At 33.1% G+C, this 19,951-nt stretch overlaps 1 protein-coding gene across 11 annotated transcripts in view; it reads left to right on the forward strand.

Annotated features, from left to right (window-relative positions):
• The window catches only part of LOC132908706 (uncharacterized), a 159,325-nt gene extending 139,555 nt beyond the window's left edge, over positions 1 to 19,770 (forward strand). For 8 of the 11 annotated variants that reach the window (XM_060962952.1, XM_060962943.1, XM_060962951.1 and 5 more), the window contains 10 exons: positions 1,089 to 1,521; positions 3,571 to 3,967; positions 5,024 to 5,258; positions 5,652 to 5,823; positions 5,958 to 6,197; positions 6,432 to 6,587; positions 8,448 to 8,605; positions 9,540 to 9,649; positions 11,220 to 11,744; positions 11,952 to 19,770. In XM_060962952.1, the coding sequence (XP_060818935.1) occupies positions 1,089 to 1,521; positions 3,571 to 3,967; positions 5,024 to 5,258; positions 5,652 to 5,823; positions 5,958 to 6,197; positions 6,432 to 6,587; positions 8,448 to 8,605; positions 9,540 to 9,649; positions 11,220 to 11,744; positions 11,952 to 12,104 (2,579 nt within the window). In that variant the 3' untranslated portion in view covers positions 12,105 to 19,770. The remainder of the gene's footprint in view (positions 1 to 1,088; positions 1,522 to 3,570; positions 3,968 to 5,023; positions 5,259 to 5,651; positions 5,824 to 5,957; positions 6,198 to 6,431; positions 6,588 to 8,447; positions 8,606 to 9,539; positions 9,650 to 11,219; positions 11,745 to 11,951) is intronic. The other 3 variants (XM_060962948.1, XM_060962949.1, XM_060962947.1) reach the window with 3 other exon arrangements.
• The last annotated feature ends 181 nt before the right edge of the window (positions 19,771 to 19,951 follow it).

Here is a 19,951-nt window from a genome sequence, read left to right on the forward strand (position 1 = left end):
AGATTATTGTACTAGATTGTCTACTTGTTTCGAGCAGTCTAAGTATGGGGTGTTCAGAAGGGAGTTAGGGTGTTCAGGTTAGTAAAGTTAGCGATATTTATAAGCTGTGTATAAAATACTTGAAGCATATTTTTCAGTTATAAAAAATTTACCTTTATGCTAGAAACGCTCTATTAATTACATTGTTAGAGTGAGAAACAGGAAGCATGAATGAAATAGAGGCGAATTTTCGTGAAATAAACTGTATCTGGAAAAGTAAATCTCAAACGACACTGAGACTCGAGACGTCCACTTCAAACTGTCGAAAGTTTGAGTCCTATTTGATGTCAATGCTAAGAACTCGTGTAAGGTTGAGCTTTAAAGTTTCGAGCATTCAAATTTTATACATCAGTATACATAGATAGTATAGATCACTTTAAGTAGATCAACTGTAAAAAGAGGTTGGATTCACTGAAATTTCTACCGCGTTTCGAGTGTTGTCTCAAAAAAGGAGGGCAACAGGTTGAACTGATAATAATATTGGGAAATGAAATTTGCGGAGAAAATGGATTTCGAAGCGTGTGGAGTATCGTACTTGCGTGTTGCTGAAATGGTTTTCGGTTTACTTGAGATCTTGAGGAAAGTTACGCTGACGATGTTGAGATTGATTGAAATTTTTGTTTGTCAAAGAGAAATTTATTTTGGATTAATTTTTTACAACGTCAAATGATACTTTTATCTAAGAAATTATCTTAAAAATTGTTATGAATATTATTATATCGTTCTAAATATTATTGTCATTCCTAAGATTAACATTACAATTTACCTAGATCCATATAATATTATTTATAAAATTAATATATACGTTTCTAAAAATTATTATCCCTAAATATTATTAAATCCATCCATATAATATTATTTATAAAATTAATATATACGTTTCTAAAAATTATTATCCCTAAATATTATTAAATATTAATATTATTTAATCCTAAATCCCCATTAATCCTGTTTAATCCTAAAAATCCCCAAACGGATTCAACCACTTTACACTCCTTTCGGCTCAAACTAAATCACACCATTAAGTAGAATATTAAATATTTCCATAGATGAGTTCTGCAACGAGTTCCCTCACAATTTGGTACCTACACCTGGCTACTGGATCGAGTGCTCTAGACAGCAAATCACTTCTGACACGATTTGGGACGAGAGCGAGAGCGGAGAAGCGACTGACACTGAATTGGCTGAGGTTCAACAAGAGTCGGATACCGACGAAGTGCCCAGGAAGAAGACCACGATCGAGGAACAATGGGAAAAGAATCAAGGATTCGAGCTGACCTCTGTCGAACAAGAGACTTATGAAAAATATTTCTACGGGACTGAGCATTGGAATTATTTTGCCAACGACGAAGATCTTGGTCCGGTGATACTGAGTATCAAGCAGGAAACATTGAATAGCCGGGATCAATTCAGAATTCTCGTCAGAGCCATCAGTTACACTGTACACGGGCTAATTCCTGCGAGCTGTGTATTTGCTGACAGGTATTTGGCGACTTTTTGTATTTTTTAGAAGCATTTGCGTAGTTTTAGATTTTTAATTTTCACGTTATTTAGATGACGTATTTGTGGTTTCTTGGGTTTCGAAATTCCTCTTTTTAATAATCATTCTAAGCACTGGTTTCAGGTTTATCTTGAAGAAATGAGCTAGAAGGTCCGCGATAAGTTGGAACAAAGCACAATGTGTTATTTCAAATACGAGAAAAATCACAAATATGTCATATTTTGTAATTGTTAACAGATACAGTGTTGTATTGATACAGAGAAACAGTAACCACAGTAATATAATGACATGAATTATAAATTATAAAAATTTGAAAGAAAGATAAATTGAACATCATTGTTAAAATAGAATATTAAGTAGTTTACTTTATCGTGGACTAGTGTATCCAAATAGATCATTGATGTAAGAAAAATTATAAGGATCTAGGAGTCTTTTTAAATAATATCGTGGAAAGTAAATGAATAGGACAATCTGAAACTTCATAAATATCGATCAAGTATTTCATAAAAAGTTGTCAATGTAAATATAGAATTAATTGGAACCTCTTGAAAATCCCAACTGCAAAAGGAATATTAAATGAAGTAGAAATGAAACAGTTTGGAAAGTTCTATAACGGAAATTAGACATCAAACAAGTAGTACAAGTCAAACATTTCGCTTACAAGCGTAATATAGATGTATCCAGTGGCACAGTTTAGAGACTAAACAGTGTAAGTAAGCAATAGTAATATCCTAACTCTCACAGGAGCCTTTAATGTCGCCTAATTAGGTTAAACTACATGGTAGAATCAAGGTGAAATTAATTCTACTCTTCGAGCTACGTAGAAATAACAAACTAATAGAATACACAAGCTTCGATTTGGACAAATCTTTCTTTTATCAAAATTTATCGTAACTACGCTATTTGATTGATCAGAAACATAATTTCATTTTTTCACTAAAATTCTAAACAATTGAATAATATTAACAAATTTTAATTGTCTTTGCTTCTTCCATTTTTTTTTTTATTTTCTGTTATCTGATCACTTCATATCTGACGTGATTATAATAATATAAAAGAATAGTTATAAAGTTATAAAAAATGTTTTTGTCACGATGAAGTGTTTTTGAAAACATTTCAGATTTATTTAAATATTTTCAGAAGCATATTTATAAAATATATGCGTACAGGGTAAGATCGAAAGTGTTATATATGTGGGTGAAAGGTGATTCCTGAAAATAGATTGAAAGTGTAAAATAAAATTTGATCATGCAAGGTTTAATTTTCATGAAAATAGATTTTTAGATAACCGGATAAAATAAAGTACGCTTGATAAAATTCTCCTTTATGCTTCTTCAGTTTAATAACTCATAAAACTCGCGTAGGTGTTATATATAGAAACAATAAGCATTATAACGTCCTTCGACAAATTGTATTTTCACAAATATAAATTTTTAATCGATCTTCCAAAATCGATTTTCTCGCAAAATCAGACTCGAGCAAAAAAGTATTATTCTACGCTTTTAATTCAATTTCGTATACATGAATTACATATAACACTATACTCTTGAAGATATTTAAGATATATTATTATAAGATATATAAGAAATGTTGTTTGTAGTGTAAATAGCACTTAACTCCGTCTCTACGATCTATGATTTTAAAAATCATTTGCTATACATTCTGTGTAAACCGAAATTCTTTTTATTTATGATGTAAAATAGAAAAATAAACTTCTTTTCCCTAAAAATATTATAAAATAGTAGAACAGCTTTCAAACTTTAATTTCGAATAATAATTGCAAGTAAAACGGACTAAATAAAAGTAGTCGCACTAAATTAAATTTGGTATAAAAAGAACATTCTCTGTATTTATTATGCTTGTCACCGTTTAGAATCTCCAAATTTTAGTAAAGCAACTTCCCGTCTATATTCCAAAAACCGCTTTCGACTCTTAACTTCACGTAGCGAAAGAGTTAAACGTCGTTAGAAATCAATTAAATACCGTTCTTCTCGTAAAACGAACATCCACGAGTTTCTCATTTCTCACAGGTACAATCGCGAGGAAGTGGTCCGCAGCTTAGGCAAAGAGGTGAACGTGAATCCGCCATTAACGTTAGGTCAATTACCTGACACTCAGGATGAGCTGCTGAAGCTGGATCAGGTGTTCATAAAATCGGAGTTGAAAGTCGGCGTGCTGTACGTTCAAGAGGACCAGCGTACCGAGGAGGAGATATTGGACAACCACGAGAATTCGCCTCTTTTCGACGAATTTCTACAAATTCTAGGTGATAAAATTCGTCTGAAGGGTTTCGATAAGTACAAGGGTGGCTTGGATACGATTCACGATCTAACTGGATTATACTCTGTGTACACGAATTGGCGAGGCATCGAGATCATGTACCACGTGTCCACGTTCCTACCTAATGAGAAACACGACGTGCAGAGGGTAAAATAAATTTTTTGTCTTTGTTGACACGTTTACCAGCGATAGCGTTTTAATCAATCTTTTCGTATCTTGCCTAAATTAAATCGCTAAAATGAAGTCTAATGCGTTAATCGGAATGTCTTGGCTCTAAATTTCATTATACATTATTTTACTATTTATTAGTTATTATTGGACTGCAAACTTTTATGCATTCGGAAGATTTGAAAATGTAAAATCGCATAAAATGTAGTAATATGAGAAAACATATAAACTGTACAAAATATAATGACTTTTATAGTATTTGATAAGTAAAACAATTTTCAATTGTTTCAACTTTTAGATAATTTTCTAATCGCATATAAGATTGTAAGAGAACTACAGGAATATTCTGATGATAGAGTTCGCAAATATTACTGTGACGCAGTAACTAATTTTCCATATAGATGGAGGACAATAGACAATAGACAAATAGATATTAGGAACATTGAAGTCTAATTAAACCCGGCTTTGTAACACATATCGCGTTACACGCATAGCAAGGATTATAATTCCAATTCGATAAAGGTAGATTGCATTCTGAATTTTGGTTGAATGAAATCCCCGGTTCCAAGTCCTCAAATTGAGAATTATTAATTGTTTAACTATTGACCTATTTATTTATTTATTATTGACTTATTGACGTAATTATCAATTTAGAACTATGTATAATATGTGATTTATGATGTATATGATACGAGTTACGTATATAACATTACATGTATATATCAATATTATATTATTTGACATGATATTAAACTATGTGCAGTTAATACTTATTACTATGAATAGCAATCATAAACAACAGAAATATTTAAAATTCAACTTCAAAAGTAAATAGGAATTTTTAATTTTTCAGAAATAAAATAACATATTATTATTAGAGAAAAGAGTTAATTCAAAGTGAATTAAAAAGAGTTAGTTTAAATAGTTAATTGAAAACAATGCTGTTTTCATGAACTTTGATTGTATGAATAGTGATAATTACAGGCTAATAGTTACTTATATCATAATTATATTAAAAGAGATTGTATTGTTTAGGTACAAAAAAAACGACACATCGGCAACGACATAGTGTGTGTCGTGTTCTTGGAAGCAGACAAGACTCCGTTTAATCCAGCTTGTATGAAGTCACATTTTCTCTACACGTTCATTCTAGTTCGAGTTAGTCCACGAATAAAAAGGAAAGTCACCAGATATGAAGTATCAGTTGCCACTAGGGACGAGGTTGGAGCATACAAACCCTATCTTTGGGAACAAAATGTTTTTAAAAAGGGTAATGATACATAATATATGAATCTTTAAATATTCTAATTGGACACACTATGAGCTTAAATTCAATATTTGTTTGTTATATAACTTGTAATTAGAGTCTAACAAATGAAACACCTTTTATTATTCAACTAGAAAATTCATTAAAATTCTGTTAATAATTTGAAAATATATTCAAAGTTTATTAGATGACATTTGTATTGTTGTGAAAAATGTAAGAATTATTTTAAAAGGAAAGAAGAGAATCGGAAAAAAATTAGAAAAAGAATAGTTTGATTTCAAAATGAACCATCTAAAACGCAAGGTAGTAACTTGGAGATAAAACTAGCTCTTACTACTTTGAAGAAAGTTATCGGGGTGCTGTAAAAGCAAATTTAACGATCTCTCGATGCAACAGGTCCCATGTTCCGCGAGTGGTTATTGACGAAAATTGTGAACGGAGAGCGAGCAAGTTATTCTGCACCAAAATTCGCGAAGATGCAGGAAAGAACGAGAACTCAGATGTTGGAAGATATCGTGGCCAACTTGGCTAATCATGCTGAAACAGGGCAGATTCCGAAACCATACAGGTGAACGAACATAAACGACAACGACCACAAAGAAATTAATTATATTCTAATCAAAATATTTTATTGTATTTAAAAAAAGGAAAGCTATTTTAAAAGAATAAACGAATCAATGAGAACGAAATTTATTGCTTTAGACGCGGTTCGTGGAGACCAATTGGTCATATGAGACCATCTTCCCCACTTTTGGATTCTGTCAGAGATCAATTCGAAGATCACGATCAACTTGCCAAAGACTTCACTAAAGTATTTTTGAACAATGAAGAGAACACCACGTTAAATACGAACCTGTTTGATGTTTGTTTCCTGGTACATGGACCACAGAAGCAGAAAGTCCGTTTCTTTGGCGTCAGAGCGATTTTGGCAGTTAGGAGCAGGTGATTAGTCAAAAAATTGATTTACGTTTTCGGGTAATTCAGAAAATGAAGAATAAAGAATACAATCATATTTCAATCTTGATGAAAGTGAACGTTAATTTTGTTAAAAATATCTTTAAAATAGTATTATAATAATTATTAATTTCGTTAAATATACTAGTAACAAAAAATTGAACTTTGAACAGATTGATATTGGTAAGGAGTAAAAATTGCTAACTTATTTGATTTCTTTAGAGTATTCCAAGAGATGTTGTATGGTATTCAAGCGGGTTTCGGAAGTCCACAAGTGCCGGTTGCTGAATTACTTGCCAGACCAGTACCCACCTTGTTGAGCCCACAGAAGCCACGAAGTTCTAACTTCCTTCAAGTTCCTGATGTCGAAAGTCCAAGGTTCGTATCTTGTGAATTATTTCTGTTAACCAGGATTATGCATTTTTTATCTTCAAGAGTCCAGTTTATATTCAATACGTGAATCAAAAAATATAAATAAAATCTATCATCTTGTTTGAGTGATTTTATGATATAATCCACGCAATATATGATGTATTAACCCATTCTTCGCTAATGATAAAACGATTGTAATAGTTTCTTTTTGTGTGATTGTAATAGTAACTCTTTCCATTTTATTATTAATATTTTTTATTGTATTATTTTCGCTATTAATACAATACTCCGTTTATACTCGTCTATATTGTATTTTGTGAATCAAAATAATAGCTTATTTTATTATTCGTCAGTATTTTATTCGCAACTTCCTTTCCGTGTTAAAAATATTTAAAATATTATCTTCTCCCGTATCTCTTTAATTAGAATCCTTTTTGTAGCTGTAGTAATTAAAAATCTGAAATGAAGATTGCAGGGGAAGAACATGATGTAAGTATGATTCACATTTTTATATCTTCCTTAAAGGAGAATTTTTAAAGAAGAACTCGCACATTTAAAATAAAGCAAATCTTTTGAATTTATCAACCATCTTTATATTAAATTCCTTTCTGAATGAATCACAAAAATCTTTAAAAAAAAAAGTAGATTCATAAAGTTCATTTCCTGGAATCTTCGAATATCAACCTGAAGAACTTGTCTTTTCAGTTAAAAAGCACTTATTACTTGCACGAGAACAAATGTGTGCCAATCTCAATCTAATCGTTCCTAGTTTCAAAAAATTGTATTTTCCAGTCCAATTAATTGTATAATTAGTCCGTAAAATGGGTTAATACAAATGAAGTGAAACGAGATGCATAAACGATATAACTGGATTTATTTAGCGATTAAAAAAGCCGGGAGATTAACGGTGAGAGATTGAACTTGCCTTTGGTGTCGTTGTCGAATGTATACTATATATACATATCTATATATTATATATTATATATCGTACATATTTAATCGTAATTATGTGTATTTTTTACGGCACTTCCATGTCTCCTATCCTCACACACACACACACACATGAACACGTACACCTAAAGAACATACACACAGCACCGCATGTTGATTATGAGTATTATTCACTTTCTTATTCGCTATATCTTTCTATTGTATTTGAATGATTAACTGTGTAGTATGTTTTACTATTCGAAAGCAATCGATAAAAGAATAAAGAATAAAAAAAAAACAAAAGCACTGCAAGAGTAACTCGAAGTATCACACCAGTCACGCTAATTATTATCATATCTATCTTATTAGCTTCGGTCGAGATCGACGTATCGATTTTTCCTTTATTTTATATCTTCCTGTGTTCTTGCGGCTGCTCTGTATGTCTTCTATCGAATTCTCGGTTCCTTTTTTTTTCCAATCTAAACACTGACACTTTGTTTTCGAATTTTATTCGATTTGGTAATTTGGCTATCGGCATGCAGTGAACTTGAGTCGACGTGTCTCGTGAACAATTTTTCTCCTCGAGTAACTGTAACAGCAAGCTCTGATTATCTTGCCTTTACTTCGGTATTTCTATATTCGCATTTACGTTTCCAATTTTTCCGATTTTGCGAACGAAGGAGACGAGCTTTCGTCGTTGTCTCGTATTATTCGTTTTTTTCCTTATTGCTATTATTCGATGCATTCAGGAACTGTAAGATCTACTTGAAAAATCCGTCATCACCGATTTCCTTTTTATCGATTTCAATCTTCCTTTCTACTTTCCCTGCTGTCCTCTGTCCTTGATCGAAGATGCTTCTTCGAGAAGAATTTCCTCTCCGTACCCTGAGGTGCCGCTCTGCGGTTTCTGTGAGATACTGGCTCTGACTTGTTTAGACCTAAAAGCGTGCCCTCGTCACCGATGATGAAGCGAGCGTTCTCGAGGCTCGGCACGATCACGGCAGGCTGGGGACGGAGCATTAAGAAACACGGAAGCGGAAATACGCTGCAAAGCGAGGATCGGAAACGTTGGGCCAGTTCGCAGGATTGCAGCAGTATGTATATATTATTGACTCTGTTATTGTGCTTCGTCTATGGTTTTATATGTTTAGAAAGACTAGTTGTAAAAAAGATACTGTCAACGGAAAACGTAATTAGCGAAGTTGTAAAGTTATTATCAGGTATTAAATTTTATGCATATTTCAAGAAACTAAACAACAATTTCAGACACGTAGGTAAAGGAAGATACGGAGGTAGATTTAGTCTTTTTTTTTGTGTTTATTTATGCCAAGATAGTTTCTTACATATACATTGTATGTAATTCATTTAAACTATGAATTAGCATAAGGTGTGTTAGGCAAAGGTACCGATACGCTACGGTACGACGTATGCTATATTATGTATCGTAAGTTTTACAGTTTTTTTGTGTTTTTTTATTCTTGTGTTTTTGGATTTAAGTCGCTGGGGAGCGGAGCTTTTGTGTATTCTTGTTTGTGTTGTATTTTTTGTCCTGAAACTTGGCCGCGAAACAGGACACTTCGGTAGTCTACGGTAGATTTAGTCTATTCAGGATATGATATCAATCAAGAATTAATTTGGTATATGCTTTTGTTGCATATTTAAACAGTTTGTGTGTAGGATAGCGCGTTTGAGAAATATTTATTATGATTCTAATATTTGAATGTCTGTATAGATATTAAATATTATAAATACCTAATTTAAGTAACTTTTATATTAATCAATTATATTGGCTCGCAAAAGACTTTTGTAATCTAAGATGCAAGGTGATACATGTTTCTATAAGACAGGCAGAGTCTTAACTGTTTGATTATGTCGTTACGTTTCTTCCATCAACAGTACACGGTAAAATTAATTGTTAATAGATATAGAAGTATTAAATATGTATATCGAATGCGTAGAAATATTGAATTTGAATACGTGTATGTAAGAATTTTTGATCCATTGTAAATTTTCAATCTAAAATTTTAGATAAAGAGGCGAAGGAAAAGGAGAAGGCGGCTCAACAGTTGGCGGTACCGAGACTCAGCGTATGTGCGGATGCACAGAAAGTTGATAGAGCAAAATTGGCACAAACGGAGGTAAATTTAATTAATTCGCAGTAACAATATTATTATTAACGATGCTCTATTACTGATATATTTAAACACTGAAAAATACACTATTCACGGTTATAACACAGTATGCTTATTTTTATTCCTGACAAATGTTAATTTATTATTTTTTCAATAATATTTCATATTTTATCATAAAACTTCTGTATCAAACATTACTGTTCCTTTCTCCTCCTGTTTCTTCAAATTAATGATTTATTTACACATTATATTTGATACAGAATTTTTTTAACAAGTGAAGAGACCAACCACACGTTACACCAATGTCAATTGTTATCATTATATTCCAATCGTTCAATTTATTTTCAATTTACTTCTTCTTTGCCCGTCTATTTTATTTATTCAATATTAATAACAAGATGCTCAGCCTCTTACACTCTACATATCAGTATCAACATTCACCAATTAATATTTACAAGACTGTCTCTTAACACCTAGCACACATGTAACACACATTCCACACAACACTCAAGAGAAACAAATAGAAAAGAAGTTACTTATAATGTACTACAACGTTAAAAAATTAAAAACGGAAAGAAGAAAGAAGCTACAAGATTTTTAAACGAATGCATTCTAAAGACAGAGAAAGATACGCCCTATAACCCGCAATTTGTTTTAATTCGATATCTCAATCCGTTTATGAGATGCGAAGCTTCGAAGTATTGCGTGTAGAACGTGCAGAAAGCTGAATGGCGATTGAAATTCTTAGAAACGTCGTGACCCACTTTTTTTCCAAGAATTACGTATGTCGCGAGTAGTAGTAATAGTAGTAGTAGTAGTAGTAGTGGCGTAAAAAAAGCTGTGACTCAGCGTCCGTCACTGACCATTCGCGCGTGCCACATGTGCGGTAGGTCAGCGAAGGCGTGCGAGTGAAAGAACCGAGTACGCGAATAAGATAGCAATAGTGAAGTACTGGAAATTGCGCTTTACTTTGAATGAACATATCTTGAAAACGGGAAATCGTATCGAAATGAGACAAAAATGGTTTTAAAGGGTAAGATTTTAAGCTTCTAATGGTGTTAATTATAACAGTCTACTTCTGGTATGTACAGATATATTATATAATGATGTTTGGAAGGAACTTTTCTTGTATTAATTTGATATTAATGTTATCAGTATTCTTTGATATTACAAGTACATGTTTAATAATGATATGATAAGACTGTGATTGGTGCTTCTGAAGCAGAAATACTGTGAAAATTAAATGGAAGAAGAAATTGGAATTTTTTAGAAGATAAATTCATGAAACTTAATAGAGAAGAGTGGGTATAATAATAGGATAAGTTGATAGAGGAGGAGAAATTAACTTAATAGTGAAAAAAAGATTAGAATCTATATTTTCATTTATTGTAAAGTAACAAGAGGTAGAAGTAAACAATACATTCCAGATCTCTCAAGATATTTGTCTCTGGAGATTAGCATGGAACAGCTTGCACAAATAATTTTTTTTAAACCACATGATAGACTAAACGATGAAAGTTGCTTCACATAAAAGGCAAACATCTCCATATATCACTAATTTTTTTTTATTATATAGTTCAATATCATCGAGTTCGACCCGAAGACGTTCAAGATTCTGCTCAACTACCTGCAGACAGGTTCTTGTCCACTGACATGCAGCAACATACCAGGCCTGATCTGTGCAGCGGAGCACTATGATCTACCTGAGCTTCTACAGGCGTGTTTCCATCACGCAAAACAATTTTTACGAATTGAAATTGTCTGCGTGATGCTGTGCGCGTTGGAAAACTATTGCTGGCGTTACACGTCTGCCTCGGAGCTAGTTAATATGATCCTCGCGTTCATCGAGACCAGAGCGTACCAATTGTTCCAGAATCCTGATTTTCTCACATTAAGTGAGTCTATGGTTCAAATGATCATGTGCAGAGGTCTGGAAGTTGGCGAAATTAGGAAATTCGAGGCGATGCTCGAGTGGGCGAAGAATAGGATTAAAGACAGAAAATCGACCAAAGTAGACCCGAAAGTTGAGTTCAAGTGTATTATGGAGAGGCTCAGTAGAGACTTGAAATTGTATAGAATAACGCCTCAAGAACTTATTAGGGTAAGCTCGATAGAAAATGTTTTTAACTCTTTCACAATGTAATACGAGAGAATGTTAAAATTACTTATAAAGAGAGATTTAAAAATAGTTGTTAGTTTGAATTTTTTCTTATAGTACCATGTTCGATAGCTTGCTCAACAAGTAATTTAACAAATCCACATTAATAAAATATAAAAATAAAACTAATTTCTTTAACGGGCCTTTCAGATTGTCTTGCCATCCAAAGCAATCAGAAACGAGAGAATCCTGGAAACTCTGATGTACCAAGCAAACTCTGGCATCTACAGGAACGTCGACAGCTATTTGGAAGCTTACCAGAAAAAGGTGCAAAATCAGGAGAGTTTCGACTGTGGCATGTAAAAGACTATTGCACATTGTGTACCAATTCCAAGCAACCCTTAACCTTCACCCTTATAAAAATGGAAATAACAACTCGTACCTGAGGAGAGTAAACTCTAAATAGTAGTTCGCCAATAAATGAGGGTGATCTTTCCGAGATTTTAGTCAAGAATTGTGTCGATCATGAACTTTGCTAGTTACTCGTAGAACTGTTCCTTAATTAAAAACGAGAAAAAAAATTCAATGATTAACATGTGTTAAAAACAACAATAAATTATCTGCGACAGTTAATCATTTTTCTGGGAGATTCTCGAAATTGTTTCATTGAATAGTCAACTATTAACATGATCAAAATCACGCATAGAAAGTGTAGATGTTAATCGATGGAAATAATTTCAAAAATTGGAAAAATTGAATAATGTGAAAAGTAGTGAATCTAAGTTGTGACAGATTTACGATCGCTTTTCTATTACAAAATCTTGTTTTAGAAAGAAACATCTTGTTCTAGGAAGAAGATTGAAATGCACGATCTATGCAATAGGAAGGAAAGTAATTATTTTCCTGGAAAAATCGTCAGGAAAGTAATAGACTTCGATACTACGCAAAGGAAGCTTAAGATACGAGAAAATGGATTGTGAAAGTTCGTTGATTAAACGAGAAGATGGACTCCTAGTTTCAGTCATTATCAATCAACGGGAAGCAAGGGAAAATGCACAAATTTCATATTGTATAAGAATAGGACAAAGTGAAGGACGTTGAAAGTAACTTGGTGACGACATTGTTTCAACTGAAAAAGAAGACAGAATAAAATAGAAAGAAGGAAGATTCTTCAAAAAGAAGGGAAAGCGCCAGAGGCTGAAAGAAAGACGGCAATACCATGCCGATTATGACAATCTGTATCATAAAAAGAAAAATACAAACCAAAAAGAAAACTCGAAGACAGAGAAACACTATTGATAATACGATATACAATATATAGACGTAACGATTAATTATTTGGTAAGCTTGAGTGAATTTAATTGTATGTATACATACATAAACATGTGTGTGTATATATGTACGTATTAAGAATGACACTAATGATACAATAATATTAATAAATAATTATAAGAGGAATAATAATAGTTATAACAACAAGAAAAAAAATAAATACATAAATAAATATGACGTTGATGTTGAGTGTGAAATATAAATGGAAATGAAGAATAAGGAGCAAACTGAAACAACAAAAGTATTCGAAGTCTGTTCTGTTTTCTATCGTAGTTTTTGTATCTTCAATACTCTAAGGCAGATATTCTAAAATTCACAGGAACAGGCTAGGAAGTAAAGAAATATAAAAATAAACAATTGTCTTGACAAAGATTTCTCTTTTCTTTTTTATTTTTATTTTTTTTTTTTTCTAAATATCGACGTAAAAACAAAATTTCTTTTAGTATATACAAACCAAGGAATAAAAATTGGTGTGTCCATTAATTTCTAACTCTCACACAGTATGTGATAATAAAAGATCCCATCGTCAGTCATTTTTTCGCAAACAAAAATCGTTCGATAATTTAGCCTGGCCTGGTTCCCAAGTTTCATTGACTGCATTTTCACGAGAAAAATCGAAAAGAGGAAAAAAAAAAAAGAGAAAAAAGGAGAGTACACATACACACATGAACACGAAGGAAAGGAAGAAACAAACGCGTGGTTTTATAGTACACGCGGAAGAGGCTGATTTTCGTCCCCCTGACTCTGTCCCCGTTTCGCTTTCGCTCTCGCTTCTCGATTGTCCTCGACGCAACTTCTCTCGTAGGTTCCAAGAAGAAGAGATATTTTTTACACACTCGTCGACGATTTAATGCCATTTTCGATCCCTCCCTCGTGTGTATTCTGTTTGTTATACGCAAATGTAACGTCGAGACACAATTGTTTAAGAGACGGAGAAAAAGAATAAAAGAAAACTAACAAAAAAGAAAAAAAAGGAAAAATAAAAAGGCAAAAAGGTGTAAAAAAAACATTCATCGATTCCCAGATATGGGGATCGTCCAACTGTTAAGTGTCTTATTGTTCAGGCAAGCGGCTGGACGAAAGTAGATCTTTTCTTCGCGTCGTCTCGCAGGCGAAACGAGACTATCGCTTATAGAATACAAATCGACGCTCCCTCGACACTGTAATCACATAAAATATGGTACATTTAAAATAACATAATGGAATTTGGATATGGATTCGATATGGATTTGAATTATTCGACCTAACACGTGGTAGAAAGACGGTCCTTTGTAATATTTTTACAGAATACTAGAGAAAACAAGAAGGTACAAATATCATATGTGACGTGCAGTGTACGAGCAGAGTCGTGAGACAGACTGTGTGTATGTGCGTGTGTATGTGTGCATGTATGTATGTATGTATGTATATGTGAAAGAGAGTATTAATAATTAAGATAAACTAACTAAATATGCAAACCGTACGTGTAGCTGTAAAACAAGCTAAATAAAGAAAAGAATGGAAAAACGATAAAAAAAAAAAGATACATATATGTACGTAAAGAAACACGTCTCGTAAACGTGAACGTTTTTAAAGAAAATCGTATGGATGATCCGTGAACGATCCCTGGACGATGATCTGTCGCGATTCGCGCGTTTACATTTGATCGCAGCAATTAAATTTCGCGATCTTGGTCGTAAAAATTAACGTGCTATCTATTGGACGTCATTAAATTCTTCCCGACAGTTACGAAAACAAAGATGTTATATGGAAATACAAAAATGCAAAGGAAGTTTGAAACTGACGAATCCTTTCTTTTCAATCGGTCACTGAAAAACAGGTAGACAAAATTAATCACGTAACACAAGGTGTAAGAAAAACGAAAATACTCTGATATGTGATCTTATCAAACTGAACTGTTCAGATAATTTCACGTTATTTATATTTTCTTACTAATTATAAATGAAACAAATCATCGCTTTCTACTAAATTTAAATAACAATTAAAACCGCAGACCTCTTTTACAAAGCTACAGATTTTTCAATTCGCGGCAACATAAGAAATTAATCAGACACAATTCGCTATTCATCGAAAATACGGATAATTGTGGGTTTAGCGATGATCTGGAATAACGTAGCGTCACGTAAGCGCTCCGTTTGCCAAATAAATGTTCAAACTACTATAAATGTCGCTATAAATGAATAATACCTATGTACTGTAATTTAGCATAAATCTCGGGCAGTTGTGTGATACCGCTTGATCCGTGGTTTATCACTGATAGTCATAAATGTACTACTACGTGATATACAATTAATCGCTGGTCGATATACGTGAAACGTTATACATATATGTATATAATACGAGACTTGCAGTGCGTCGCTGGTCGATACAATTGGAACGCTGCATGTTAAGCCATACTCGACGTTCAAGAAAAATGCAACAATTTGTGATTCATAGTTCTTTGTTCATTACGTGGAATAACACGATTCGCAGATCATTGTTAATGAAACGAACGTTAATGAAAACATTCCATAGATAGCGTGTTAGTAATGTATATGATAGCGTATAGTAATGTGTCACATATTTCGAGATTTCGTGTAAATTATGACAAGATCATCGTCTAAATTTCTAAACGTCACTGTGCTCTCACGTTGTCGTTCATCTTCGTAAATGCGAACTATGACGGATTTTCTGCGACACGTTACGTCCACGAAAAATATAGAAATTTGAGAAATTTCATTTAACGTATTGAGTTGGATTATATAGATAAGAAATATAAGAAATTGTTGTTGAAGAGAATATTTGTAGAAACATTTGTGAAAGAACCGTGGACTACGTGTTGTTGGAGATTCTGTGGCATATGTGTGTGTAAGCGTAGATGTTTTAGTGTGTGGTCGAAGCGTAATTGATCGCAGCAATGATTCATTAATTGCTTCTGGTGGTTCGAGACACACCAGAGAGCTCATTTGTCACGATGTGATGGAAACCTCGGGGCGTAATTGACGCAGACTCGCGAAAAAGCGGTCTAAACGTTCGCGATATTTATACGGAACACGTTTACGCTTACAATTTAATATATTCCTTTTTCAGTTCTTCTTATCGAATTTAAAGCAAAGAGCGAAACTTTTTAAAACTAGAAATTTTCTCATTTTAGTCGGATACAAATTTACCTTGAAATCCACTATTATTTATATCATATTCTTAGGACAAATAAACCTATAAAATCAAGTAATTTGTTGCTTAACAAATTGGACGCTATCTATCTAGGTAAGGAAACTTACGAATTCATAAAAATTACAGCGAGTCAGCGATAAGATTACGTTTCCGTATACCCACAATTTCTGCGATCCGATATGCGTGCACTGATGTACAAAGCGAATAGTTTTCCCGCGTTCGATGACAGTCCAGTTGCGTTGTTCCGATACAAATCGCGAGATAAAGGCAGAAAAGAGAGGCGAGACCAGAAAATTAGGAAGACCAGAAACGGCAACAAAAATGGGAACGAAACAGGATACCTCGTAACAGGCTCGATAGACGAAGAGGAACTGATTAGCAAAAACAAAAGTATTTTCATCGAAAGCGATTCTGTCCAGCCATTGCCAACTACTGTTCAACTGTAAATGTATTCATACAAAAAAAAAAAAAAAAAAAAAAAATACAAAAAGAGAGAAACAAAGGGGAAGAGAGGATTATCTTGGACAAAAAAGAAAAAAGATACAAAGTATGAATGAAGGAAAAACTATATATATATATTCGTATATAAATATATATAATATATATACATATATGACGTACACACACGCGCACACGTAACACATACACACACATGCACGACTAATGCAACACAGAAAGACGAGAATTATCGTGTGACAAAGATACCAAGAACCGCTACGTGACCAGATCGCGGCGAGTATCGAATATGTCGCACTTTGAATTTGAATTTCAAGTATCTCGAGGAATTCTCGATTACGAAGCGCGTAATCGACAACGAAGATGGTTGTTGTTTGTAATGATACAACGCTTATCGAGTATCCTTACGCGAGAATATATCGTAACAAGGACTGCATGCCGCGACGCGGTGATATTTTATCCCTTTTGCACTTGAACAAGACTTCGCATCAAGATGGAATGGAAATCACAGATTTCCAGATGTAAGACTGTGTTTTTATATTATACATATCAATTTTATGACATTTTTTAAGACTCGAAAGGAAATTCTGTTGCGATTGCATACAGTTCCGCTAGTTTCACTAGCAGTGATATATTTTATTTCTCATTTGAATTTATTTTGCAGGAGGCGAGAATGTTGTATCAGCTTCTATTCTTAGCTTAAATATCTTTAAGAATAACTTGTTTTCAAATTAACTATAATTTAATATAAGAAAATAAAAAAGCCAATTGATTTAATAGATTTTTGAAGCCGCATTAAGTTGTTGTAGAATTTATATCTACGAATTTTGAATCGTATTGTATATTCTGCGAGAGGAACTTTTATATCGAAGGTATCTTCTCTTGGAAATTCTTGTTACTCGTGGATTATATTTAATCACTACCAGAAATTCGAGAAAAATTGAAAAGCCTTCTACGACAATGAGATGTATCAAGAACAAGGTTGAGAAGTATACAATTTGATACTATAAAATACAATCATATCGAAACGTTACATACTCCGTTTCTATTTTGTTGAATTTTGAATTTTGTTAAATGTTATTTAGAAAAAAGAAACATATAAAACATACGTAAATATCACTAGATAATTAAATAATGGATTACACAGGGTTAATTAAATTTTAATGCTTTCGTTTAACGATTCAATCTATCTTTTCCCATACATACGTATACACAAAGATTTTCAATATTTACAATACACGAAAGTGCAAAAGGGTTAAGTATTCCCCGACCACTATCAATGTTCTCATTGTCATCGTTCTAACGCTAATCACTGTTAAAAGATATTCACTGTCCATATTTACCGACGACTCTCGTCGACATCGGACTCTCATTGTCATTGTTGTTGTTGTTATTGTTGTTATAAATCTATCCGCCAATTTCTACATCTATATACGATCACTGGTCCTGAACGCTGAGTCGAACGAAGATTAACCGAGTGCTCGAGTAAACAAAAATATCCTCAAAAGAATAATTTAAGTACCTATCCATCTGTTTAGAGATCTTTATTTTCCAAAAAGGTCACTAATTATTAAACATTAAATATCCCAACATTTGAAAATTATAATCATCCTAACAAATATTCAAATTACACGACTTCGATCTCGAAGTAACTGTTTAATCCTTTCGCTACTGTAATTTCAAAATTGAAATCATTTTTGGTATAAGAGTCAAAGAATTGGAATGGCTTATTCTTGAAAGAAACTCTATTAAAAGAATTTTCATTTATGAGTGCATAGGGTAATGTGCTTTACAGATTTCTCTATCTATAATAATCATATAATCATAATATTTTCAAACGAAAAATTTATCTTCATTTACAATTTAACAACTGGTGGTATACGTACACAAAGCATTTGTAGCGAAAGGATTACACTAATCAACTGATCGACCAAACCAAGAAACACCAACAACCAACTCATAGTTTCTCATTTCTTTATTTCAATATTCCAATCTTGTTACATATTCGTCGAGTAGGTATTATTTAAACTCATATTTTCTTCCTCTCTTTTTTAAATTGTAATACTCACAATTTTACAGGTCCAGTAAAAATAGCGTTCTCGGGGTATCCGAGTCCTCGCCTAATGTTCATCAAGTGTTTCTCAAGTACCCGGATACTCTCGTTGTGTCTGCGGAACACGAATACAATCAACAGACACTGATAATGATTCGGTATGCGTGTTTTATGTATGCGTGTAATTATATATATATATATATTATTATATATGTGTGTGTTTTATGAATGTGAAGAAACAATGAAAAAAAAAAAAAAAAGGAGTTTCGTCATGCGTTTATGATCGATATTATGCGTTTATCGTTCAGATAAGATATAATATATCTATAGAAAATCGAGTCGGTATTTTAATATATCGTAAGAGGCTCCGATCGCTTCGACGCAAATTCGTCATTTTATTCGTTTCTAACAATCGCCGGGAACGGTTTTCGTTTGTTCGCTAGGCTCGAATATTATAACAATGCTTCGTGGGCGAGTCAGCAATATCATTCGGATTCCTGTCCTCTGCATTCCCGCAATTCGTCGTATCCGGACGTATCGCTGTGTTCGCGTTTATTTGCGGATATACTTCGTATTCTCGTGTGGAAGAGAAGAAAGGAAATCAATCATGTATCTTTTAAAGAATATATGAAAAATAAATACACACACGAGCGCGCAAGCGCACACACTTACACACACACACACACACGAGGATCTGAATAATATTTGCGGTCCTAAGTTCGTACTGTTCGGCTAGTCGCATGCGTGTTGTAATACGTAGACATACATCGTGCACATTAACGTTCACAAGATTCCTCTCCTTTTTTTTTTTATCCTATTGCTGACAATGCGCGAAAAACCTATTAGCAAATTTTTGTAAATTGGCGAATGTTCGGGACTCGCTGTGTGTCACGTTGTCGCGTGGTGTTACGAATACAAAGGCAACTGAAATTATGATAAAAAAAGTTTATTGTATATGAAGCTACTGTGATGTTACTGTTGAATATAAAAAAAATATATATATACATAAAAAAGATGCTGTATTTAAAAATTGTACCTGGTGTGTTTTCTTATTTACACCTTCTTGCTAAGAACGATTCTGTGTATCTGTGTTAATTGTGGAATAATTATAGAAAGTTGAGAAGGTGGAAATGAAAGAGATCGTAAATTGAAAAAATTTGAACATACTTCCTTTTTCTACTTTTCTTTCGTTTCACCTGCTCTAACTAATGGCATC

This window comes from Bombus pascuorum, chromosome 7 (assembly GCF_905332965.1).
Source record: "Bombus pascuorum chromosome 7, iyBomPasc1.1, whole genome shotgun sequence".
NCBI classification, from domain to species: domain Eukaryota; kingdom Metazoa; phylum Arthropoda; class Insecta; order Hymenoptera; family Apidae; genus Bombus; species Bombus pascuorum.